The 27,981-nt window shown below is 30.9% G+C and overlaps 1 protein-coding gene across 1 annotated transcript in view; it reads left to right on the plus strand.

The window, feature by feature from the left end:
* Positions 1–394: 394 nt before the first annotated feature.
* Positions 395–27,981, plus strand: part of LOC134697401 (PDZ domain-containing protein 8-like) — a 38,651-nt gene continuing 11,064 nt past the window's right edge. Inside the window, exons 1-17 of the mRNA XM_063559661.1 lie at positions 395–850; positions 1,550–1,668; positions 2,746–2,824; positions 3,940–4,029; positions 7,810–7,986; positions 12,211–12,291; positions 12,732–12,945; positions 13,872–14,068; positions 14,794–14,876; positions 15,624–15,678; positions 18,673–19,137; positions 20,849–21,019; positions 22,149–22,292; positions 22,862–22,968; positions 25,182–25,388; positions 25,940–26,015; positions 27,438–27,532. Coding sequence (XP_063415731.1) covers positions 701–850; positions 1,550–1,668; positions 2,746–2,824; positions 3,940–4,029; positions 7,810–7,986; positions 12,211–12,291; positions 12,732–12,945; positions 13,872–14,068; positions 14,794–14,876; positions 15,624–15,678; positions 18,673–19,137; positions 20,849–21,019; positions 22,149–22,292; positions 22,862–22,968; positions 25,182–25,388; positions 25,940–26,015; positions 27,438–27,532 — 2,510 coding nt within the window. The 5' untranslated portion in view covers positions 395–700. The remainder of the gene's footprint in view (positions 851–1,549; positions 1,669–2,745; positions 2,825–3,939; positions 4,030–7,809; positions 7,987–12,210; positions 12,292–12,731; positions 12,946–13,871; positions 14,069–14,793; positions 14,877–15,623; positions 15,679–18,672; positions 19,138–20,848; positions 21,020–22,148; positions 22,293–22,861; positions 22,969–25,181; positions 25,389–25,939; positions 26,016–27,437; positions 27,533–27,981) is intronic.

Genomic DNA, 27,981 nt, shown 5'->3' on the forward strand with positions numbered 1-27,981 from the left:
TAAAAATAATAAAAACATCCCCTATCAAACTTTAATAAAACAGTCAAAACATCGCCCTTTTAAATTTGATAAAAAAAGAAAAAACATCCCCATTTAAAATTTGATAAATGAACAAGGTTCTGAAATATGCCTGAAATGTTTGTCACTGGACGTTAAGCAACCAACAATCAGTCTTAAAGGTGTGGTAAATGTCATTGAGAACATAACAGGCATGTCCAAATAAAATTGCGTGTATACTGTAGTCTAACAGTCTAAGTCACAAACAACTTCTCCTCACAGTGAGCAGCACTGTAAATAATTTTGGACAGGTGACACTTGTGCTTGATGTTAAAACTACTTTCGGTATCTAGATGTACAGTTCTCGCGCTAATAATTACGTCCCCTGGTTCGAACTCTTCATTCACACGAATCAGGAGCAGAAAAATCGAAATATTATTTATTTTTCTGACAACATGATGTGGAATAGTAACACGAAATGAATCTTAATATGTTGTAGATACACTTCTTAAAACTCTATCTATGTATATAAGACAAACAAATACACCAAAGCACAAAAAGGTAACACCAAAAACGGCGGAGGTAGTTGCAGACAGAAAAATGATGAAAATAAACAATAACATTGACAATTTTCTCTACTTGTCATACATGAACAAATAACTCATAAAGTATCAATAATAATGGTGAGCTGAAGAAGAGTGGAATGTTGGTGGCATTGTGCCTTGCTTCTTTCATTATTGGTGTTGTGGTTACTATTCTAATCCAGACATTTGTCATCAGAAGACGACTTCTTGCCATTCCTGTAGAACCAATTTCCCACAAACCACAGTTCTGTCAATATAAACTGCCAAAGGTGAGAAAATAAAGATAGAAAAAGAAAAAGACTCTAAGCCGTTTGAGACCTAAAAAGATGAAAACATCTGTCGTCATTGACATTGTCTTTTTCTGTTTAATATTTCACAAAACAACATGTATTGAACAAAGAAAATTTACATTCAAACATTTTCATGCTTCAGAAGACGGGCATGAGGGGGTCTCATTGGGGGTTCCCATCCTGGATCTCGCTTAATATTTTGTCAGATTCCCGTATCCTGATCACTGTTTTGTCAGATTCCAGTATCCTGCTTACACTATAATATGTACTTAACCAATTCTCATTTTTTGTCATTTCTGGGGTCCCACTAGACCTCATTTCCCGTTTTCATGACACAATAATTTGACTTTCACATGTCACACTTACAAAAAATCAGCAATCCCGCATCAAGCTTAGACCCCAATGTGACCCACTCATGACAGGTTACCTCAATAAATTGCATGTAGTAAATTCCCAAAGCAGGTATAGACCAAGTTTTGGTCTTCATGTTCATGTTCCAGTAAACACCTATGTAGTATGTATACTGTATACAAGAAAACATTATTAAGGACTCATACAGAAGAATATTTAATAAATAAGAAATACAAAGTTGATTTTTCATTAAATAAGAAATACCATACATAAACATTGCATGTAAAATGTTTGTAACATGATGCATGTTCTGATAATGTTTTACAGGAACTGCTAGCAGTAATACGTGACCAGGACCAGCAAGGACGTAAAGAATCATGTATAGCATTAAATTTGGTCATTCAGTTTTTATTCAAAGAGCTACGAGATACAAATCGTGTTCGAAGGTATGGTTTCACACATTCATGATTGAAGCTAGTTTTAATAGCCACACAGTTCACATGCTTTTAAAAATCAAGTTTGATAAAGGAGAAGTACATATTAGGTTAATTTGTACTTGTTAATGATCTGAAAATAAAAATCTATAAATACTGTTACAAATCATTTTTTTTTAAGATTATAAGAAAATATATAGATACATGTACATGTATATGAGAAAATGTGGTATGAGCGCCAGTCACAATTTGTAAAAGAAATGTCAAAGAATGGCCGTCAATATGGAGCCTTGAGTCACACTAAACCTTCTAAACAGCAAGTTTTACAGTAAGGGCCCTCAAAATGACTTGGAATGTAAAAGCATTCAAACAGGAAAACAGACAGTAGTTTGTCCATCTGATGAGTTAAGCCTTTTTCAATTGATTTTTATAGTTCATTCTTATATTGTACTGTTATACCACTGTCCCATGTTAGGGGGAGGGTTGGGATCCTGCTAACATGTTTAACCCTGCCACATTATTTATGTATGTGCCTGTCCAAAGTCAGGAGCCTGTAATTCAGTGGTTGTCGTTTGTTTATGTGTTACATATTTGTTTTTTTTCTTTAATTTTTTTCACATAAATAAGGCCGTTAGTTTCCTCGTTTGAATTGTTTTACATTGTCTTATCAGGGCCTTTTATAGCTAACTATGTGATATGGGCTTTGCTTATTGTTGAAGGCTGTACAGTTACCTATAGTTGTTAATGTCTGTGTCATTTTGGTCTTTTGTGGATAGTTGTCTCATTGGCAATCATACCACATCTTCCTTTTTATATAATCTATATAAAAAAAACTTGAAACACATATATGTACCATGATGTACCACATCATCAAAGGGTAACCCTTAAACAACAGATTCCTTAGCCTTGATGACACATAATTTGACAGTGACTATATTCAAGTATATATCTTTTGCCATCAGACAGGAAACAATCATAATTTTTGTTTGCCTAACACATGTATCATTTTGTATTCTAATTTTGATAACTATACTTGTTATTGCCAGATGTACATGTATCCATTACTTGAGTTTCTATTTCAATTTTCAGATGGGTAACAAAGAAAATGAACATAGAATTCAATGATATGCTTCAGAGTACAACAGGAAAATTAATAGAAAAGATAACAGTAAGTCTGAAGAAAGTGCACTGGTTTTTGTCTTGCCTGAGGCGAAAATAAGGGAAAGTAACATATATGTATATGAATTGTTTTCCTGTGATGACACCAGCATCTACAATTGTTAAGTTTTCTGCTTGAGTTAGTTTGATAGGATCTACTAAATGACTTACAATAAACAACGATATTGTCTGTTCATCTCAGTATGTAAAACATTTGCAGACCCTTACCGCTAGATCATGGTCTGTCACGGAAAAGAAGTTCCTTCATAATATTGATTCCAAAAGGAGAAACTACTCTGGAATATTATTTTCACAGGAATAAATATTACAGTATATGTTCCTAATAGAAAAAATGGCACATAACATCTTCCTTTATCTATATAGAATATTAGTTCCAACAGGAATAGATATTAGGACAATGTTTATAACAAAGTTTCCATTGGAACTTCTGTTATGACTAGGTTGACAAATATACATTGACACTGCAAGCAACATTGAATTATAAAATACCATCTAAATTCATTGCAAAAAATTACTTGTCTTCTATTTAGTTTAGAAAGACAACAGACAATTGAAGAACATATCTTAGAAATGGTTCATTTACTAAAATAATAAAATTTACTTATATTACTTCTGCAAAGCCAAATAAAAGCTTAAAAAATAATATTACTGGGATTCACTGTTCTCCTAAATCATAAATGTGATATTGTATGTTTTGGATCATTGGACCTGTTAGCAAATTCATATAATTTATTTACACAGTTTTGAAGATAAATCACACTTTTGTTTTTATGCCCCACCTACGATAGTAGAGGGGCATTATGTTTTCTGGTCTGTGCATCCGTTCGTCTGTCCATCCGTCCGTCCCGCTTCAGGTTAAAGTTTTTGGTCAAGGTAGTTTTTGATGAAGTTGAAGTCCGATCGACTTCAAACTTGGTACACATGTTTCCTCTGATATGATCTTTCTAATTTTGATGCCAAATTAGAGATTTTACCCCAATTTCACGGTCCACTGAACATAGAAAATGATAGTGCGAGTCGGGCATTCGTATACTGAGGACATATTCTTGTTTATACATATACTATGAATATTATGATGTTTTAATCAATCGTGTTTTTTTTTAGTTAAGAGATTTCAATTTAGGACCAACATTTCCAGTTATAAATTGTGTAGCTGTAGACACTGTCAAACTCTCAGAGGATGAATCGCTAGAGGTATGGAACTCAATTATTACAATACAATATTAATAGATTATCGTTGATCATCTCAACAAGATAGATTTTCTCACTTGAGCCAGTAGGGCAAAAATGAGAAAAGCAATCGAGTTGAGATGACCATTGATAATCTGTTTATTTCTATATTACCTATGCTGCCATTGTTAATTTCATTGACAAAGGGCAGATGCTCCCTTAGTTTCAAGAGATAATTTTCATATAACTCTACTGTGCTGAGAAAGGAAATTATCAGTCAGTAAGATTAAGGAAAATTTCCTAAAATAGAGAAAACTTGCTGATATTAGCAGATAATAAAATTGAGAAAGGAAATGGGGAATTATCAAAGAAACATCCCAACAAAAGAGCAGAAATTACAAATATAATTAGAGACTTATTGGTTATTGATTGTTGAAGGTTGCTTAATGTATCAATAAGAAATATTGATAACTAACAAACATGTTCAGGACTATTACATTTCTATAAATATAATCATCTTTTACTATACCATACTAGGTCTCATTCAGAACGTCTCACATTGTCAAAGTTTTCAAAAAGGTCACCCATCATACATGAGCAAGTTATTCTTATTACTACCTTCCAGCAATTGATTTGACTTTTGGCTACGTTATACCTGGCTAATTTTTATCTATGGTGAAATTACACAAAAAAGTTATAAAGCAGACTATTAAATAAATAGCTATCTATGGTACAAGTCAATGAAATAGGAAAATAAAAATACAATACAGCCAAACCACATTTAGAGGTACAGTACGGGTAGGGACTTATTTTTATGGATGTCTTAATCCGTCTAGTCGGATATGAATAATCGGACATTTTTATGGTAGGTAGTATGGTCATTAATCAACAAATCCAGGTGTGATTGGCAATATATTTGTCCTTTCATCTTAATCCGTGCTGCTAGAATTACGGTTCACTGATTTCAGAATCAGGCTACCTGTAATTTTAACCTCTCAGTCACTTTATTGATTACATCGTTTTTGACATAAAATATTTTTACAGGTGAAGTACTGGAGAAAACTTTGTTTTAATAAAAATAGCCTATTTTTTTAATTATGGTTTTTATATTTCAACTGCTATTTATTTTCTAATTTGTTCCTCAAAATTATTTTTGTTCTATGTTCTTTGTTGTTTATTTTTTGTTTTTTTTGTGTATCTGTTTCTTATTTGTTTGCATAAAATTTCAAACATAAATATTTTTACATGTATTCTATTTCTGGAAGCTTACGGTTATTTTTGTTTTACTCGTAAATCCATTAGCAGAATGCTGTCTCCAGGGTTAGTTTGACGCGGCCACATGCAAAATATTTCTATAATATGTATTTAATTTTCAGTCTGTGTTGGGTCAGTTCCGAGATATAAAAAATAATTACAGTGAGCAATACTTGTATATTATTTAGTAGCTTGCTGATTCTTTGTAGTTTTTACTATTTACTGTAAACAATTTATTGTTCGAAACTTCAAAGTTGGAGATGTATCAATAAAATATAACGCAAATAATAACACTAGAAGAAGATATTGATTCTTCCCGGACATAAGTTTATTTTAAGATTTCCGTGTTTGTTCATTATGCTAAATTTATATAATTGATCTGCATTTGGGGGTAGGGGGTAAATAGGGTCCGGATCTCGAAATCCCGAGCTTAAAAACACGAAGTCCCAAGGTCCCGAATTTTAATAAATCAAAATCCCGACATCGTGAAAAAAAAAAATCCCAGATCCCGAAAGTGTTTATCCCGAACCCCGAACTTAAATTAATTGCATAATATTAATTTACGCACAATCCATGTAAAAAAGGAAACTTGTATGTAATATATTTTTAACAGCAATTTGTTAAGAAAAATTGGCCGTGAAAAGATAATTCCATGATAAACATATTAGTGATCAACGGCGTGTGCACGTGGTTGAACTTTAACTTGACTCCACTCACAATATTATTGAATGCTAATAAAAGATGTTAAAGATCGATTTTGCACGAGATTCTTATATGGCGGGAAATGTCGTAACAGTAAACTCAGGTGACCTTACTGAACGACCGTGGGAAAATCCATTCATGATTAAATTTGATGTGGAATGATTGACAGTATTGTGCGTTAGTTTTTAGGCTCTTGATCGATTGACCAGAATAGAAATTTAATCGATTTACATACATGTAAAATCACTTCTTTAACTATTTTGTTTTATTTTTATCAGTCATTTCCCGGATTTCCATTTAAATATTCTACTTTGGGAAACTCCTTTAAACTTCGGACAACATCGATTTAAAAATGCTTACGGACTGCGCGAGCTATAGAATGACTAGAAGTACGACGAAAAAGTAAAGACAGCTGATCATGAATAGTACGATAAGCCTTCAATCCCATTGGGGTATAAATGTGCATTTATTCAATAAACTATATAAGGTTAAATTTTGATTTTCGTGTATCGATTCGTAAAATATATTTATAATAAAAACACCGGCGATTTTCATTAAAGAGTCGACTGAGACATGAAAATAGAAAGGCAATATCTCGATTGTCAACAATTTTTTTTAAAATAAAAAATAGGAATCGAAATATGATCACGGCGTTATAAATATTGTATTTAAAGAAACCAATTGTTTGACTTTCAAAGAGATTAACGGAAAATATGTCAAAATAGAAAGCACGAGTGATCTGTCTGACCAAAATGTTTTACTTGCGAGAAATGATTGACAGGTGTGAATTGATGTAGAGGCTCCGACGGGGAAAGTTGTATCAAAAGGAAAATAACTTTATTCACAATGCCTATACATATTTTATAAATACGATATGTTGGCCTTATACTTAGAATTGTGTTTCTAATGATAACATATAAAGGAACAGGACGTAAAAAGGGGAAATAATATAACCATCAATGAAAACTTGTATAATTTACGGGATTGATGTCTCAACCATTTGATTTAAACTTCGATTGAAAACAGTCTTGGTTGTTATTAGGCTTATTATTTTGAATTAGATGAAATATTTACGGTTTACAAATACAAATGCAAATACAAAATAGTTTATTGGCACAAAACTATTATAATAATTGGCAACACAATATATTGTTAAAAATCGTCTTTATTTCATTTTCAAATTATAAAAAAAAAAACCCACTTTCATGATATTTAATTTTAATTTTAATTCTAAATATTTAATTTTTAATTTAAATTCTTATATTTAATTTTAATTTCAATTCTTTCTCTTTGAATACAAAACAATATTTACATTTATCTATTCTCCATAAATACAATTATATCTGTACAGGTAAAATTTAATTCTAATCAAGCTGGTACAGATTGATTTACGACCTTCCACTTGGATATTGCACAGCAGGTGTTTATTACTCTGGGACAACTGTCCGACCAGTCTGACATCTAGACGGATTAAGGCTTCCATAAAAATAAGTCCCTACCTGTACTGTACTTAAGTTGATTTTTTCGCAATTTTGGATTTTTTTCCTCTGACGTTTAAAATATATCTGTGAAAGCAGAAAATGGTTGCTATAGTCTTAGTGTAATTGAACATTAGAAAATGATCATTAGAAGATCTAATTTAACCCAAATCATAGTAGCCATAACTATTTTATTTTATCAGATATACAGTTGATTCCTTTAGAAACAACTATTTGACTATATTGTTGTACAAATGTAAATATTAGTAAATTTATCATGTTTTTTATTGAAATACAAAACAATGCCTTGTCAATTATATTTATTTTCTCTTGATTCTTAATTGTAATTATATATATTTATTCATTGCAGGAATTGGACATTATGGCAGATCTGGATTATACTGGGGGATTTCAACTGGCCATAGAAATAGACTTAGTTTTCAAAAAGTGGGCATATTTATCTGTGACTGTTACAAAATTGAAGGGCATTGGACGGTTACAGTTTACACGTAATCCTTATACGCACTGGTCTTTTACATTTTATGAGGTATGTTTATAGTAATTCTTATTAAGTTATTACTGATTTTTTTTGGGGAAGCAGCAGTTTCTAGTGATTATACTTGCTATTAATTCAATTTCAACTTGAAAATTCCAACATTTGTTTCTTTAAACATGTTAGAGCAATGTTAGAATACATAAATCTTCCTCGGCAACTTTTAAAATTTAGTAAACATATAAGATATAATATTTGTATACAATTACAATTGTTGGCATAGCTGTTTGATCAATGAGAAATTTGACATTAACACATTAAATATATATATTAGGTGTAATATTCGAAAAACAATAAAATCAGTTTTTAATGAAATATTTTGGTAGCCCCTGTGCAAAATTAATTTAACATAACCTATGTCTAATGAAACCTGAACACATGGCGTTATTGATACTAACTTTTCCAATGTAGCAAGGGAGATAATCTGCCTATGATGAAAATGGCACTTAATTTTTAGCTCACCTGGCCCAAAGGGCCAAGTGAGCTTTTCTCATCACTTGGCGTCCGGCGTCCGTCATCGTCCGGCGTCGTCGTCGTCCGTCGTCGTCGTCCTGCGTTAACTTTTACAAAAATCTTCTCCTCTGAAACTACTAGGCCAAATTTAACCAAACTTGGCCACAATCATCATTGGGGTATCTAGTTTAAAAATTGTGTCCGGTGACCCCGCCAACTAACCAAGATGGCCGCCATGGCTATAAATAGAACATAGGGGTAAAATGCAGTTTTTGGCTTATAACTCAAAAACCAAAGCATTTAGGGCAAATCTGACATGGGGTAATATTGTTAATCAGGTTAAGATCTATCTGCCCTGAAATTTTCAGATGAATCTGTCATTCCGTTGTTAGGTTGCTGCCCCTGAATTGGTAATTTTAAGGAAATTTTGTTGTTTTTGGTTATTATCTTGAATATTATTTTAGATAGAGATAAACTGTAAATAGCAATAATGTTCAGCAAAGTAAGATCTACAAATAAGTCAACATGACCAAAATGATCAGTTGACCACTTTAGGAGTTATTGCCCTTTATAGTCAATTTTTAACCATTTTTCGTAAATCTTAGTAATCTTTTAGAAAAATCTTCTCTTCTGAAACTGCTGGGCCAAATTATTTGAAACTTGGCCACAATCATCATTGGGGTATCTAGTTTAAAAATTGTGTCCGGTGACCCCGCCAACTAACCAAGATGACCGCCATGGCTATAAATAGAACATAGGGGTAAAATGCAGTTTTTGGCTTATAACTCAAAAACCAAAGCATTTAGAGCAAATCTGACATTGGGTAAAATTGTTAATCAGGTGAAGATCTATCTGCCCTGAAATTTTCAGATGAATTGGACAACCTGTTTTTGGGTTGCAGCCCCTGAATTGGTAATTTTAAGGAAATTTTGCTGTTTTTGGTTATTATATTGAATATTATTATAGATATAGGTAAACTGTAAACAGCAATAATGTTCAGCAAGGTCAGATTTACAAATAAGTCAACATGACCAAAATGGTCAGTTGACCTCTTTAGGAGTTATTGCCCTTTAAAGTCAATTTTAACCATTTTTGTAAATTTTATATATCTTTTACTAAAATCTTCTTCTCTGAAACTGCTGTGCCAAATTGATCCAAACTTGGCCACAATCATCTTTGGGGTTTCTTGTTTAAAAAATGTGTCCGGTGACCTGGCCATCAAACCAAGATGGCCGCCACGGCTAAAAATAGAACATAGGGGTATAATGCAGTTTTTGGCTTATAACTCAAAAACCAAATAATTAAGAGAAAATCTGACATGAAGTAAAATTATCAATCAGGTCAAGATCTATCTGCCCTGAAATTTTCAGATGAATTGGACAACCTGTTTTTGGGTTGCGGCCCCTGAATTGGTAATTTTAAGGAAATTTTGCTGTTTTTGGTTATTATATTGAATATTATTCAATATAATAACCAAAAACAGCAATCTGCCCTGAAATTTTCAGATGAATCTGACATTCCATTGTTAGGTTGCTGCCCCTGAATTGGTAATTTTAAGGAAATTTTGCTGTTTTTGGTTATTATATTGAATATTATTATAGATATAGGTAAACTGTAAACAGCAATAATGTTCAGCAATGTCAGATTTAAAAATAAGTCAACATGACCAAAATGGTCAGTTGACCTCTTTAGGAGTTATTGCCCTTTAAAGTCAATTTTTAACCATTTTTGTAAATTTTATATATCTTTTACTAAAATCTTCTTCTCTGAAACTGCTGTGCCAAATTGATCCAAACTTGGCCACAATCATCTTTGGGGTTTCTTGTTTAAAAAATGTGTCCGGTGACCTGGCCATCAAACCAAGATGGCCGCCACGGCTAAAAATAGAACATAGGGGTAAAATGCAGTTTTTGGCTTATAACTCAAAAACCAAATAATTTAGAGAAAATCTGACATGAAGTAAAATTGTTAATCAGGTCAAGATCTATCTGCCCTGAAATTTTCAGATGAATTGGACAACCTGTTTTTGGGTTGAGGCCCCTGAATTGGTAATTTTAAGGAAATTTTGCTGTTTTTGGTTATTATATTGAATATTATTATTCAATATAATAACCAAAAACAGCAATCTGCCCTGAAATTTTCAGATGAATCTGACATTCCGTTGTTAGGTTGCTGCCCCTGAATTGGTAATTTTAAGGAAATTTTGTTGTTTTTGGTTATTATCTTGAATATTATTTTAGATAGAGATAAACTGTAAATAGCAATAATGTTCAGCAAAGTAAGATCTACAAATAAGTCAACATGACCAAAATGATCAGTTGACCACTTTAGGAGTTATTGCCCTTTATAGTCAATTTTTAACCATTTTTCGTAAATCTTAGTAATCTTTTAGAAAAATCTTCTCTTCTGAAACTGCTGGGCCAAATTATTTGAAACTTGGCCACAATCATCATTGGGGTATCTAGTTTAAAAATTGTGTCCAGTGACCCCGCCAACTAACCAAGATGACCGCCATGGCTATAAATAGAACATAGGGGTAAAATGCAGTTTTTGGCTTATAACTCAAAAACCAAAGCATTTAGAGCAAATCTGACATTGGGTAAAATTGTTAATCAGGTGAAGATCTATCTGCCCTGAAATTTTCAGATGAATTGGACAACCTGTTTTTGGGTTGCAGCCCCTGAATTGGTAATTGTGAGGAAATTTTGCTGTTTTTGGTTATTATATTGAATATTATTATAGATATAGGTAAACTGTAAACAGCAATAATGTTCAGCAAGGTCAGATTTACAAATATAAGTCAACATGACCAAAATGGTCAGTTGACCTCTTTAGGAGTTATTGCCCTTTAAAGTCAATTTTTAACCATTTTTGTAAATTTTATATATCTTTTACTAAAATCTTCTTCTCTGAAACTGCTGTGCAAAATTGATCCAAACTTGGCCACAATCATCTTTGGGGTTTCTTGTTTAAAAAATGTGTCCGGTGACCTGGCCATCAAACCAAGATGGCCGCCACGGCTAAAAATAGAACATAGGGGTAAAATGCAGTTTTTGGCTTATAACTCAAAAACCAAATAATTTAGAGAAAATCTGACATGAAGTAAAATTGTTAATCAGGTCAAGATCTATCTGCCCTGAAATTTTCAGATGAATTGGACAACCTGTTTTTGGGTTGCGGCCCCTGAATTGGTAATTTTAAGGAAATTTTGCTGTTTTTGGTTATTATATTGAATATTATTATAGATATAGGTAAACTGTAAACAGCAATAATGTTCAGCAAAGTAAGATCTTCAAATAAGTCAACATGAACGAAATGGTCAATTGACCCCTGTATGAGTTTATGACCTTTGTAGTCAATTTTCAATCTGCTTCCTTTGTTTAATATTCACATAGACCAAGGTGAGCGACACAGGCTCTTTAGAGCCTCTAGTTCAGAAATTAGGTTAAAAAACTAACCTTTTCTTCTAAGCTTGTGTTAACAATAGTGCTGTATACAGATATACTATTTTAAAGATATGTTGCATTCTTACTTTTTTCTATTTATTTCTTTTTTTCTAAAATTATAAATATTATGATGCATGTTATAAAATTACACTCATATACTCATATTTAGATGTTCAAGTTTTACATTTGAAATCCAAACCTGTAAATCTGCAATAGAGATATAAAATTTATGGATTGTGTTTTTGTGTGTTGTATAACTTTCAAAAATGTTATTTTTTCTCTGATTGTTATTAATAGAATTTCTTGACTTTTTGTTAAGGATCCAGTTGTAGAATTTGAGGTGGAATCCAAATTTGGAGGCCGTCCTGTTCCTCAAGTGACCTCTCTGATCATTAGTCAGGTTTGTTTTTCTTATTACATCCATTCTTTTCTTGTGTTATGGAGAGTCCTTTCTACATTTAGGCTAACTTTGTATTAAATAAAGTCTGAAATAAAGCATATGGATTCACATTGTTTGAAACAAAAATCAAATGAAAAAACAGAATTATTTGTTTTGTTATTGTCTTCATTAAAATCTTAAAAAAACATCATCAAAATTTATACCTATAGGTCTTGAATTTGATATTATGGGAAAACTTATCATGTGGCTTTTACAGAGATATTATTTTTAGATTAATCTATTTCAGTTGAAAAAAATATGAAATAGTTATCATAGAGATCTTGGAAAGAATCATTAGTCTTGTAAAGTTGTTTTAAAAGATTTTTTGACAAATGCTTTGCTTATATTGCTGTAATGTAATGGACAAGACCTTGACTTACAATTATTTGATTCATTTACAGATAAAGAGAATTCTTAGAAAAAAACATACACTGCCTCATTACAAGATGAGATATAAGCCATTTTTCATCCCTCCTGATGAATCCTATAATCCAAAAGACATTTCTTTAAAAGGAAATCTAATAGGTGAAGGTCAGCTGGAGGTCAAGGTCATAAACTGTTCCAGTTTGTTAGTAGAGCATGCTGAGAGATATCTATTTTGTACACTGAGTGTTGGTAAGTAGCTTATATAACTGACTGCATTTTGGGCTTTGTTCATTGTTGAAGGCAAAGCATAAATGATTGCCAATGAGACAACTCTCCACCAGAGACCAAATAACACAGAAATTACCAACTTTAGGTCACCAATTGTGTCATTGACAATCATACCACATCTTCTTTTTTTGTGTTTTATCTTTACAGTAGCTGTAAATCCTCTCAACAACTACTGTTGATGCAGGGATCAATAAGGTATATTTGAGACTGTATGGAAATTGTAAACAAAATAAATATATGCACAACTTTCAAATGTGTAGACAGATGTATATCTTTTCCTTAAAAAGAAAGGGATTTATTTTCAATACCTAGTAACATGAAAATGTAAGTTCTTTTCATTTTATGTTAATGCATTTGTACATGTTTATACTGTGGATTCATTTATTATTTAGTGGGTACCAATATTCGTGGTTTAACTAAAACTTGCATATTCATGGATATTTAATTTTGTGGTTTTGGTAAAGTCTGCATTCCTTCATTTAGCATACCTGCCAACTGCCACTATTTGCTGGAGATTTTCCCCATAGAGGCTCCATATGGAAATTTTAAAAGAGCAATTGTTTTCACAATCTTAAACAATCAATTAATTTTACAATGGGTATATGATTGTAAAACTATTTAGAAGACAAAAAACAACTTTAAAATGAATTTAAAAGCCCCCTAGAAGGTTTTGTAGGACTACAAGAGCCACCTTGCGTGTCAAACCCCCATGGGTATTTTAAAAAGTTGGCAGGTATGCTTTAGAAATTAATGAAAATTGGTATCTAATGAATATTAATGAATCAACAGTAGATACAGTTTTTTTAATATTTATTTTAATAATGTCACATATAAAACATTACATAAACTATAAACTGCAACTTAAAAATGCTGTTTATCTATTTTAGACAAACTAAGATGGATTGAGTATGAAGAGCTAAGGAAGAAAGTATGGGTAGTTTATGAAGTGAAGATAATAAAAGGACCAGCACAATCGATAGGACTAACTTTTAAAGATGATTTTATGTTGGAGAAGTATGAAGATGTGGTTGTCGTTGACAATGTTACTCCTAATTCTCCTGCTTCAGCCACTGATATTAGGAAGGTAGTGTACAATTGACTATTCAAAAAATTCATGTGTAAGCAAATTACACACATATTTTAAAAAGTCTTACAAAGAAAAAGGGATTGTTGTGTTGTTCTTGGTTAAATTTGGCTTTATTTAAAACAAAATTCAGATTCTTTTATGAGGTTTAAATGCTCTTTATCATTAATATAAGAGTCAAACGTCTGTTATTTGCTACTGTTAGTGTCAACTGAACCTTAGTTTTTTTTATTGTCATGTCAAAACCAATTTTGTAGCTGTTGTTTGTGTCAAAGGGAATAGAATGTTTATCTTTAACATTTCTTTAACAAATATTTTACCGTCATTAGTCATGTGGGGTACCCCATTACTAATGTCTTTTATAACACTGAATACTGATTGTAGATTATGTAACTTTAAAGCTCTAAACAGAAATGAAATATTTGAATAAATTTCTTTTTTTTTTTTTATTATACATGGATTTTTAAATAGATCCCAAAGTAATATATATGCAGTTTGATATAATATATATCTAGGTCAGGAAAAGTACAAGCAGAATATGCTAGAATACAAAATGATAAAATTAAAAGCATTATATCGCCATGTATATTATATTAAAAAGCATTTCAGAAACATGGTAAAGGATCAGAAAGCACCTTAAATATTGATTGATATTGATTGATTCTGTAGATCACCCTTTCCTATATATCAAATAAACTTTTGATAATTATCTGTGTTTGTTCTAGGGTGATGTACTAGTAAGTGTAGGCATGACAAGGATAACATCAGTAAAACAAGCAGGAAAAATACTCAGAAATGTCAATGATAGGTAAGCATAATTTAAGCTCAATACTGTAAACCAATTTTATTACAAACTTCAATATACTCTTTACTAGAAACACCATGAATACATAAAAGTTGAATATTTAAAGTAAAGATATGACACATGTAACATCATGACATGATCTGCAGATATTGAAATCACATTGCTATTACTTTTTTTTTTAATGATTGAAGGAAATAAAAAAACAGATGATGAAAATTGCAATATATATGATATACTGTATAGCAAGTTATTTTAACCGGTGTAAAACTTTTATCAATACCTTTGCATTTGCCCTTTGAAATTGGCAGAATTTATTTTGGCAATTTTGTTCTATCCATGAAAATTTACACTCCACGAAAATAACCCCCTATACCGAAGTTTACAAACTATTTGAATATCAGAAAGCATTGTTTGAATAAAATCAAAATGTACTGATTCTGCTTCAATAGCTGTTAATAAGACATACTGTCTCTTCAGTGATTCTTGGTGTCAACTTATTGGAAAGTCTGAAACCTAATCTGAAAGTTTGAAAAGTAGATTTAAAAACAAAGTACCAAATATTTAGCTCCACTAATTGCATACTGCTTAATAGCATAATTAGGTTATTGCATGGTTTTCTCCAGCACAAAACTATCTTACAGCACTAGATGCACATTTCTGCAGTAAATGATAAGATAAATTAAATGCCATGTACAGTGAAAGGTATCATCTTACACCCATTTGTCATTTTGTATTTACATTTTATTCTAGTGTTATGCTTAGGTTGGAGAGAGCTAAAACTGGGTCTTCTGAAGATTATATTAAGGTTTGTACCTATATCAGTAAGTGCAACTAGAATATCCAGCTCCTTAACATTTTATAAATATGTTTTATAAGCCTAATTGTTTACCAAAAATAACACTAAATTAAACCATATAAATATGTTTTATAAGCCTAACTGTTTACCAAACTTAACACTAAATTAAACCATATAAATATGTTTTATAAGCCTAACTGTCTACCAAAAATAACACTAAATTAAACCATATAAATATGTATTATAAGCCTAACTGTTTACCAATAATAACACTAAATTAAACCATATAAATATATTTTATAAGCCTAACTGTTTACCAAAGATAACACTAAATTAAACCATATAAATATGTATTATAAGCCTAACTGTTTACCAAAAATAACACTAAATTAAACCATATAAATATGTTTTATAAGCCTAACTGTCTACCAAAAATAACACTAAATTAAACCATATAAATATGTTTTATAAGCCTAACTGTCTACCAAAAATTACACTAAATTAAACCATATAAATATGTATTATAAGCCTAACTGTTTACCAATAATAACACTAAATTAAACCATATAAATATATTTTATAAGCCTAACTGTTTACCAAAGATAACACTAAATTAAACCATATAAATATGTATTATAAGCCTAACTGTTTACCAAAAATAACACTAAATTAAACCATATAAATATGTTTTATAAGCCTAACTGTTTACCAAACATAACACTAAATTAAACCATATAAATATGTATGATAAGCCTAACTGTTTACCAAAAATAACACTAAATTAAACCATATAAATATGTATTATAAGCCTAACTGTTTACCAAACATAACACTAAATTAAACCATATAAATATGTTTTATAAGCCTAACTGTCTACCAATAATAACCCTAAATTAAAACATATAAATATGTATTATAAGCCTAACTGTTTACCAAAAATAACACTAAATTAAACCATATAAATATGTTTTATAAGCCTAACTGTTTACCAAAAATAACACTAAATTAAATCATATAAATATATATTATAAGCCTAACTGTCTACCAATAATAACACTAAATTAAACCATATAAATATGTATTATAAGCCTAACTGTTTACCAAAAATAACACTAAATTAAACCATATAAATATGTTTTATAAGCCTAACTGTTTACCAAAAATAACACTAAATTAAACCATATAAATATATATTATAAGCCTAACTGTTTACCAAAAGTAACTCACAATAAAAAACATGTAAATATGCATTATAAGCCTATAACTGTTTACCAAAAATAACACAAAATTAAACCATATAAATATGCATTATAAGCCTAACTGTTTACCAATAATAACACAAATTAAAAACAAACAAACATTAACTAAACATAAAAGTTAAATGTATGATTGTGTAAAAACAAGTAGAATCATTGATAAGATTATGATAGATGTTTAAAAACAATTGAAAATTTATTAAAAGACTTTCATTTGTTACTGATAAAAACATCTAAAAGTATCATGTTGTTACATCTGTTTTGAAAAGTCCACTATTATTTAAAATAAGGTTACTGACCTTTTTCATGCCATACAACCTTGGCTTTAATTTTTATCTGGAGCTTATTAGTAATGCAACTTTATTTGAAATGTTAGCTAGAAATAGGGACCGCTGTAATGTTTTTTGATTAGACAATTCTGACTCAGCACATTTTTAGCTCACCTGGCCCAAAGGGCCAAGTGAGCTTTTCTCATCACTTGGCGTCCAGCGTCCGTCGTCGTCGTCGTCCTGCGTCCGGCGTTAACTTTTACAAAAATCTTCTTCTCTGAAACTACTGGGCCAAATTTAACCAAACTTGGCCACAATCATCATTGGGGTATCTAGTTTAAAAATTGTGTCCGGTGACCCGGCTTACCAACCAAAATGGCCGCCATGGCTAAAAATAGAACATGGGGGTAAAATGCAGTTTTTGGCTTATAACTCAAAAACCAAAGCATTTAGAGCAAATCTTACATGGGGTGAAATTGTTTATCAGGTTAAGATCTATCTGCCCTGAAATTTTCAGATTAATCCGACATTCTGTTGTTAGGTTGCTGCCCCTGAATTGGAAATTTTAAGGAAATTTTGCTGTTTTTGGTTATTATCTTGGATATTAATATAGATAGAGATAAACTGTAAGCAGCAATAATGTTCAGCAAAGTAAGATCTACAAATAAGTCAACACGACCAAAATGGTCAGTTGACCACTTTAGGAGTTATTGTCCTTTATAGTCAATTTTTAACCATTTTTTGTAAATCTTAGTAATCTTTTAGAAAAATCTTTTTCTCTGAAACTACTGGGCTAAATTAATTGAAACTTGGCCATAACCATCTTAAGGGTACCTTGTTTAAATATTGTGTCCGGTAACTCGGCCAACCAACCAAGATGGCTGCCATGGCTAAACATAGAACATGGGATAAAATGCGGTTTTTGGCTTATAACTCAAAAACCAAAGCATTAAGAGCAAATCTGACAGGAAGTAAAAGTGTTAATCAGGTCAAGATCTATCAGCCCTGGAATTTTCAGATGAATTGGATCATCGGTTGTTAGGTTGCTGCCCCTGAATTGGTAATTGTGAGGAAATTTTGCTGTTTTTTGTTATTATCTTGAATATTATTATAGATAGAGATAAACTGTAAACAGTAATAATGTACAGCAAAGTAAGAACTAAAAATAAGTCAACATGACTAAAATAGTCAATTGACCCCCTAAGGATTTTTTGCCCTTCATAGTCAATTTTTAACAGTTTTCATAAAATTTGTAGATTTTCACTTACATTTTCCACAGAAACTACTGTTATAGATAGAGATAATTGTAGGCTGCAAGAATTTTTAGTAAAGTAAGATCTACAAACACATCACCATCACCTAAAACAACTTTGTCATGAATCCATCTGTGTCCAATGTTTAATATTCACATAGACCAAGGTGAGCGACACAGGCTCTTTAGAGCCTCTAGTTTTTGTTAATAGTCTAATTTTGTTTAGGTTCAAGATTCAGAAAGTAGTAAAATAAAGGATCCCGCAGTCAAAGATGATTATATAAACATTGTCATTAAACCATGTGACTCAGATGATAAACAAAGAGAAACAGGAAATTCTTTATCATCCAATCAAATCACCAGAGACAGAAGATCTTTATCCACTCCAAGTAGTCCCCATAGAAAAGTTTTGTCATTGGTCACCACCGGGAAAGAGTACTTAAGAAGGAGGGTAAAAAGTCACACTGTATCAGAGGGTTCTGTCTCCATGACAACAACTAGCCAATCAGAGTTGAGTATTCCTAAATCACCAACAGGTCACAGAATCTCAAAATCAATGGATTCCAGAGAGTTGACCAGAAGCATAAATGGACAGGATCTAGAAGATGACCAGCCCTCAGAACTTCCAATTGTTACTCAATCTGGAGATTTCATTAAAAATCGTACAAACAGTGATCCAGGCTTTGTTTTGGTAAGTTTTAACGCACAGATATTCTTCCTCTCTTATAATACTTGTTTGCATAAGTTCATCATTTTGTATTGAAATCAAGTTTGTTGATTTATAACACTTCAAAAATGAATTTATACTTGCCATCATTGTGATGTGGTGTTTATTGGGATACGATTGCTGTCAAGCAATCTGTAGACTTTTACCGTTGACCCTATGATACACTCCCTCACGTCATTCGTTTTATTCTAAACATTCAGAAACTTCTCAGATTCTTATGATTGTCTTGCTTTACAAGGTAAAAATAAGCAAAACAATTGAACATAAACAACTTTCCTGCAATGTTTTACTCATAACCTTCATGTGTGATATTTTCCTTCACTTATATGCGTGTTTTTAACAATACAGGAAATCAGAATTAAACAGTATTTATATTTAGTGTTTTTATAAATTTAGAAACACGTCAGAGGGAATTCCCAAATTTGGACAACTTGCGAGAGTTCTCTGAAAGCCGATCGATAATTCTATTTCTGTCACAAGAACTGAAGTGGAGTATTTCAATATTTTACCGTTATGAAACTGATATTTGATACTGTACTCTCATAAAGAAATGGAGAACCATTCATCATATCATTTAATAAACGTTCTTGTTCCAAATCGCAAGACGCGGTTTGTTTATGTATTAATGCCCATGTGTGGTCTCACTAATTAGAGACAAAAAGAATTGTAGAGACAAAAAGCGTCAAGAAGCGACAAGAAGAATAATATTAGCAATCAGAAACTATCTAGCAACAAGAAAACATTTTTTTATTTATATTACTTATTCGAAATAAATATTAAAAAATATGCAAAAGAAAACAATTTCAATGACAGAAAAGTTAATTTTGATAGGGAAAAAAATGTAACTTGTAAATCTTATTCAGATGCTACATTTATTTACATGATATTTTATAAGGTATCACAGGAAGTATTACCTTTACCCTGTCGTTTTATGGTATTACTCTTACTTGTGTTTTAGAACAATAATATATTTTGTCTTTTTATTTGTTTTTAAAACTATTTTTGTACAATATTTAATTAACTTTGCATTATTTGTGCATAATTGTCCAGAAAATACATACACAAATTGTGAAATACAAATTAAGAACTGAAATCAAACAAGAGGAAAACATAATTAAAATGTGAATATTTTTCATTATTTTATTTAGTATTCAAACGATATGTATCATGTTTATGCATATAGATTGAAGATTAAAGGACACTGATGACAATCTTGAGTTTTCAACAGGTGTTCACTATTCGGTACAATAATTGTATATTCTGGTGCGTGTAATTGATGAAGGTGTTAATGGATGTTATTGTAGCAATAAAACAAAGGACATGCACCTAGTTAATCTCATTTGATGCTCTTAATTGTGTATTACCTTAGAGTGAAGCCACAGCTAATGTTGGTCCTATCAGGAAAAATTAATTGTACAGTTAGGAAGGAAATAATATTTCATGTTTTTGTTTTATTAAATCCTTTAAAAGGAAGGTGACAAATCTTTGTTTTTATTTTCATTTTATAACGTTTACATTTCCTTTGCTCTTACACATGTTTAATTTCTTCATCTATCAATATGATGATATAAAGTACACAATCTATTGAGGACTATACTTCTTTTTTAAGCTTATTTGTAAGTTAACTGAGAATCATGAAGAGAACTTATTGTAAAAGTCAGCTTTTTATACACAGCTCAATAGTGATGAATCAGCATCAGAAGATGAAGAGGAAGATCAGGATCCAACTTCTAAGGAACAGGAAGTCAAATCATTACCACCAGATGGCGTTAGTATCAAATCAGAGGATTTTGAAAAGCAATCTCTTGCTGACATGAAAAAAACTAAAGAGGTCAAGGCGCAACAGGTAAATTTCAAAAGATTTCGTTTTAGAAAGCAGTAAGATGATAATATATCCTGATAATATGGTTTGTAGGTTTATTGTATGGCAATGAAAGGATTTTTTTACCTTGTTTTAGGTCAATATGGCTGCAAAAGAGGACAAAGTCTTATAAACATTAAACAATACTGAAGATATATTGAACTTTCAAAAAACATGTTAAAAAAAGAAAAAGTTGTGCAAAAGGAGCATCTTTATAAAGATTTGCCAACATATTTGTTCACAAGCAGGGGATTTAGTTCAACAATGTAGAATTTGTTTATTTGATTCTCCTTATAGGCATGTTATGCATGAATCAATTGAACAAAGTTTAGAAATTTCTTCTCGTTTTCTCAATTAATTCTATGACATTTTTTTTTTATCTCTGTTTATTATTAGCAAATTGATAATTGCACATACATATGGATTCATTTATTTCTGTGGGTACCAATTTATGTTAATGTTTGATTTCATAGTTTTGCCAATCTCTGCATACAAAGCTTAAAGAAAATTTGTTATTTGTTAGTTTCCTTATTTTCCTCATTTGTAAGGAGGAGGATAAAGACCTAATTGTTTTTTTAGCTTCTGAAAGTCAATTATACAGAGAATCAAAAACAATAGAGACAAAAATAGACATATATATATATATAACTCTTCTAAACATCAATCCAACAATGTTAGATCTGTAAATTTGCTTTCGCAAATTGTTGGTTCTTCTCTCGCCGGGATTCGAACCCATGCTACTGAGATATTGTGACACCAAATCACCTGCGATGTAACCGGTGTGCTAGACCACATGACCACCTGGGTTTCATAAAAATGAAGCTTTCCGTGTCCAGGTGTTACCTTGCCACGTCAGTAAGTTTTAATCTAGCTTTGTACTACAGAACATGATATATAAGACATGAAGATGTTATTTTTTTACAGATCAGCTAAATTATCTATAGTAAAGGATCCTAGTACAAATTAATGTAATATACAGTCACAGAAATAATTATATTTATAAGTATGTCGGAACCAACAGATTTATCCATCAGATCACCAGCAGTGATGTTGATACATGCCTGTGCATATATATAAAAAAGCATTCAAAAATATTTCAAATTATTTTTTTTAGAATCCCGACTGGAATGAAGACTTTGTGTTTTATACGAGCCCAGAGGATAAATATCTCAATGTTTGTGTCTGGTGTAGGGTACCACCAAAACTTGATAAACATGAGAAAGTTATCAAACCTGGAAGAGAAACCTTGATAGGGCATGTAAGTAATGGAAAAATGATAATTCTGCATGTTTTGAAACTAAATAACTTTTTCCATAATTTTTGTTACATGTTTATGTCCTAGCACATTTAATGTTGCCAATTTGATAGAATAGCACTTAGTGAAAATAGATTGATTCACTGCAAATATCTGTAATTATCGGAAAACTTTTTTCAGGCATCAGTTGGTTATTTTGATTTAAAATTTATGTTAAGGAATTTTTAGAATATTTCACTATTGATTATTTTCCTGTTTTCTATCTTTCTATCAATGCTTTTTAAGTCATACATGATACTTTAAACATTTTTTTTATTATATTTACCTTTTTTGTAATATAGTAATGAACCTCATTATATATATTATAAAAAAATAATTTCAGAAATAAATCCAAGAAATTCATTTCTGAATTTTATTTTTCTTATCACAAATTATCAGTGAGTTTTAATACAAGAAAGAAATAAAAATGTCTTATTCCTTTTGTGTTATAAGGCTTTAAAGTAAAACCAAAGGAGAAATATTTTTTCCTAAATAATTCAAATACATGTAAGGCTTTTTTTCCTTATTCACAGATCAGTTTGCCATTAGCAGATATATCATTAGATTGTTTATTGACAATTCAGAGAGATTCACAAAGATGTGTTAATTTAGTACCACCAGAAAATATAGCTGGGGTTAGGTAAGTAAAAAAATACATATAATTTTACCCAGTGATTTAGCTAGCGCTCGTCACTTTCGTATTTTACGAAAAGGTTTTCGAAATGACGAAAATATTTCATATCAATTTCGTCACTTAAATTTGGAAAGTGTAAAAGTATTTACACATCAAATTACTTGAATTCTACCTGTCTTTATGATTCTGACAAGTTTATGGCCCTCAGGTAATTAACGTTTACCAAAGGTGTTAAAAGTTGTGATGACAAGTAATCCGCTTATCGCCAATCAGATGGGTCACTAATCCCTTAATTATCATTATAAAACCTCATAAATGACCATCATAATAATCTATTTAAGTTAAATCAGTCAGTCAGCATTTCATTTTAATCATTTCTCACAGTTCAGTCGTATTTTCATCATTTGAACAAAATTGATAAACTTCCCGGACATTTCAACTTTATTTAAATTTCAATATTTCCCTTAGGATTATAATTTGCAGTTTGCTTGTCGTAGTTTCGTCATTTCAACGTATTTTCGTCATACTTTATATAAATATATTCATCAAAAACTTTCGACAACTTCGATTTAAAAGAATGAACTTTATTCAAAACGTAAATATTTTCACTTGCAAACAGGTGCTTCCTGTTCAATGCATTGCGCATGCGTAAAAGTTCGTAGATGAATCCGGTTTTATTCTAAAATTATTATTCAATTGTCACTTCCCGTTTTCATTTCATTTCGTTTAAAAATCGAAAGTAAACGTGATCTACAGTCTAGAGTCATTAGAATTATCCCATTAAGTATAGATGCAGATCCTTCTATCCAATATTAAAGAAATTGATTCCAAATAGATATTAAAACGTATTTTCAAGGATATAAATGATTGTGAAGTGAAAAAGTCGTTACAAGTTCATTTGTGCAGTGGTTAAAAATAAAGGCACCCAACTTTTGTTGATAAGGGGTGTGCCCTGAAAATAACTGAAGTGAAGTTTTGACCATATTACCAGATCCCTGTTCTTATCTTCATATCTTAGCATCACATCAGTCAATTCATTCAATATTGCAAATAACTGCCTACATTAGCAATCCTAAAGTCTTCAAAGATCCTAGACTAGTCCTTGAAGGACTTGGACATATATGTATAGCTAGTTTGATAAACATCCTAGATCCCTTGCTTTATAAAAAAATAAGGCTGATTTTTATCACGCGCAAAAGTGACTAAAGCCCTCAAAATCCTAGCTAAAACCCTGATTTTACCATAACCAAATTCAGTATTTCTTAAACTTATCATGTTCCATCAAAAATAAAGTTGATTTTGAAAAAGTTTATTTTAAGACACTGGAGTGAAATTAAAAAAAAACAGTTGCTGGATGCTTGCTACAGTTTTATTCAAGCCTGTGACTTCTGTCGCAGAAAGCAAAAGCTCCACATAAGGAAAGTGATCCAGTGGCTGGGTTGATGTTAGTTCATCTCATAAAAGATTAATATTTTAAAAGGGTGAAGACCTGGATGCTTCATACTTTGTGTATAGATGCCTTATATTACGAAGTTTCTGTCTGTTATATGTCCATTGTCCTTGACCTCATTTTCATGTTTCAGTGACCACTTGAAAAAAAGTTGAAATTTTTTGTAATGTTAATTTCAAGAATGTGATTTTTAGTTTGTGCGTACCAGACATTTTTTCAAGTGACCTTGACCTTATTTCATGGATTATTGAACAAGGTTAAGTTTTGGTAGTCAAGTCCACATACCAGACACTATAAGCAATAGGTCTTCTATATATTTTGTATGAAATGCTTCTTAAGGCAATGATTAATTTTATTTGTCTTATTTCTTATAATCTATAATCAATAGGTCAACTATATTTGGTGTACTTTATGATTGTAAGGTGTACATGTATTTCTTGTTTGGTTTATCTGACCTTGATCTTTTCTAGTATCAAGTTTTTGTGAAACTTGTAGTAAAGGACTATTAACTTAAAATCAATGATTTGTTAAGAAGGCGAGACATTTCAGCATGTGCACTCTTGTTTTCTTTTGCAAAAAAATGATGAAGTCTTTAAAATATATAAGGTTACTTTTAAATCATGTCATGCAGGTTGAAATTCAACTTGAATATGGTTTTTAAAAGAAATTATGTTTATCACTAAAGGTTCATTCACCATTCTGCATGTTCTTTTAAAACTATGACAGTCATCTTTGAAAAAAGTTTTTTTTTTATTTTTTTTTTCTTCAGTCGAACAAAGTTCCAGGAGTATATGAGCCATCAAGGATTTGATCACAGAATGTGTCATGGTGATATCACCCTGGGGTTTAAGTATGGATCAAGTCAATCAGTTGATACAGAGAGGAGAGTTCCTGAAGTCAAGGTCATCTCAGACAAGGAGAGTTCTGAAGAGTTTGTTTCCTTACCTGATTCATTATTGTTGGGACAAAAAAACAGGTAATTGATACTTTCAATTATTGAATATGATTTTTTGATGCCCCATTTAAGGGCGTTATGTTTTCTGGTCTGTGGGTCTGTTTGTTTGTTCGTCCGTTCGTCCGTCTGTCTAGCTTCAGGTTAAAGATTTTGGTCGAGGTAGTTTTTGATGAAGTTAAAAGTCCAATTATATTGAAATTTAGTACACATGTTCCTTATGATATGATCTTTCTAATTTTAATGCTAAATTAGAGATTTTACCCCATTTTCAAGCTCCACTGAAAATAGAAAATGATCATGTGGATGGGGCATCCATGTACCTAGGAAATATTCTTGTTCTTAATACATTTCCTTAGACTTCTAGGTCAAAGCCATAATTTGACCAGGTTTGACTCACAAAAATTGTTAGGAGATATTGCATACCTAATTTCCTTATGATTTGATGCATATGTATGACTGAATTTATAGATAAAAAAAAAAGAGAAAACTAGTACAAATGGTGATTATTAGTCCCAAGCCAGCAAAGGGAAAACAGAATGTTTGTACAATAATGTAAAATAAATATATTTCAGATTAGAGATTGGTAAACATGACTTTACAGCTACCCAGTTTACTTCAGCTACTTACTGCCATTTCTGTGGGAAAAAGGTTGGTGTACAGAAAATAAACAAAAAGACCTTCAGAAACGAAATAAAGCTAAAACACTGATCAAACAATCAAAATACTCTTAAATAGCAGAAATGTCAAATTGAATTTTGCCTTCAGAGAAAAAATGATCTAAAAACAACTGTATTATTTAGTGTTTGGACACTTCGGTAGGAAGAACTTATTTGAGGGTTTAAAATTAAATATGAATAATACTATGAAATTAATTTCATACATAATGTTTTTCCATACACAAAATGCACTTTGTGTCTGCATATAGGAAAAATTTCTAACTTTAGTTTTCCTCAACCAGATGTTATGAAACCTATGCACAATGCTTATTATCATAAAACATAGATGGAGTTTGAAATTTGATGGTGTCAATTTTATCATCTAGTTTTTTTGTTATGCCCCTTTACAAATTAAAAAAATGCTGATTTTTTTCTCTTCTGTTTTCTAACTTTAAACCAAATGTTATGAAACTTATACACAATACTTATTACTATAAACCATAGATCAATTTTAAATGTTGATGGCATCACTTATATCTCCTTTACAAATGGAAAATTTGTTGAAATTTTTGTTTCTGTTCTCTATCTTTAGTTTGCATGAGTCAAATGTTATAAAACTTATACACTATATGCTTATTACCACAACACACAGGTCAAGTTTGAATTTTGGTGTCCTTCCTTCAAGTTTTCTAGAATTCTGCTCCTTAACAAATTGAAAAATTCCTGAAATATATGTTTCTGGTCTCTAACTTTAGTTTGCCTCACCCAAAATAATAAAACTTATGCACTGTGATTAATACAATAAAATTACGATCAAGTATAAATTTGGATAATGTCTTTTACAGTTCTTTAGTTATATCCCTTTATAACTTTTTATGCAAGTAGAGGCATCATCTGTGTCCCATGGACACATTCCCTATTTATTTTGTTTTATTTCCACTCCCTGTGTATAGTAACATTAAACTTGCATCTATAGAACATATATTTAATTTATTCTGCTTGATAGTAAAGGACAACAAAATATTATTGGTCAATTGGTGTATGATATCATTTAGTTTATGCCTAAGATACTCTTTTTGATTTAAATTAAAAATCCTGTTTACCAGATGCATGTTAGTCTGTTTTATGAACCACAAACTTGATTTCAGATAAGTTAAGAAATCCAGACAATTTTAGATTGAATTTAGATCACCATATCATATAGATATAACATGTATTTATATAGTACATGTATATGAGCAAATATAAAATGACATATTTGTTGTAAAAAAAGTTTGAATTTATGGATTTCATATTTTTAAAAAGCTTAGACATAGGCAAAACAGTAATGTGTCAGGACACTGGGCACAAATTAACACATTTATTATGCTAATAATTAATTTTTGCTGAAAAAATATTTTTTCAATATTTTCAGATATGGTTGAAAGATGCATTCCTATGTTGTATGTGTTCAATGATTTGTCATAAGAAATGTGTAGTCAGATGTCAGACGCAGACACTCTGTACAAAGTAGGTTTTATTTAATGATTATTCATAAGAAATGTGTAGTCAGAAGTCTTGTTTGTCTGTTCATCCAAAAATCATTTCTTGGTAATTTTCTCAGAAAATGCTGGACAGAATTGATTACATATCTAGTTTAAACATATTTATTTATATTGGATTTTGAAACAAGTTATTGCAAATTATATAAATCGCTTTCCACTTTGTGGTCAGCAGCTTGACACTGATGACTTGTTTGTATCAGAACTTGTCAGATATGTTGGTCACCTTCTCATGTTTTCAATTTCCTGATATTTCCAAAATTGGAAAGTGCATTTCTTGCATAGGTTCATTTGAACAAGCAATTTTCTACATGGTTCAGAAGAAAATGTGTTATTTTATTATTAAGAGCATTATGTTTTTGGTCTGTGCATCTGTTCATATATTTGGCAGTTCTTTCTTCCGTCTGTTGTCTGTCA

The sequence above is a fragment of the Mytilus trossulus genome, chromosome 14 (assembly GCF_036588685.1).
Source record: "Mytilus trossulus isolate FHL-02 chromosome 14, PNRI_Mtr1.1.1.hap1, whole genome shotgun sequence".
Classification (NCBI taxonomy): Eukaryota; Metazoa; Mollusca; class Bivalvia; order Mytilida; family Mytilidae; genus Mytilus; species Mytilus trossulus.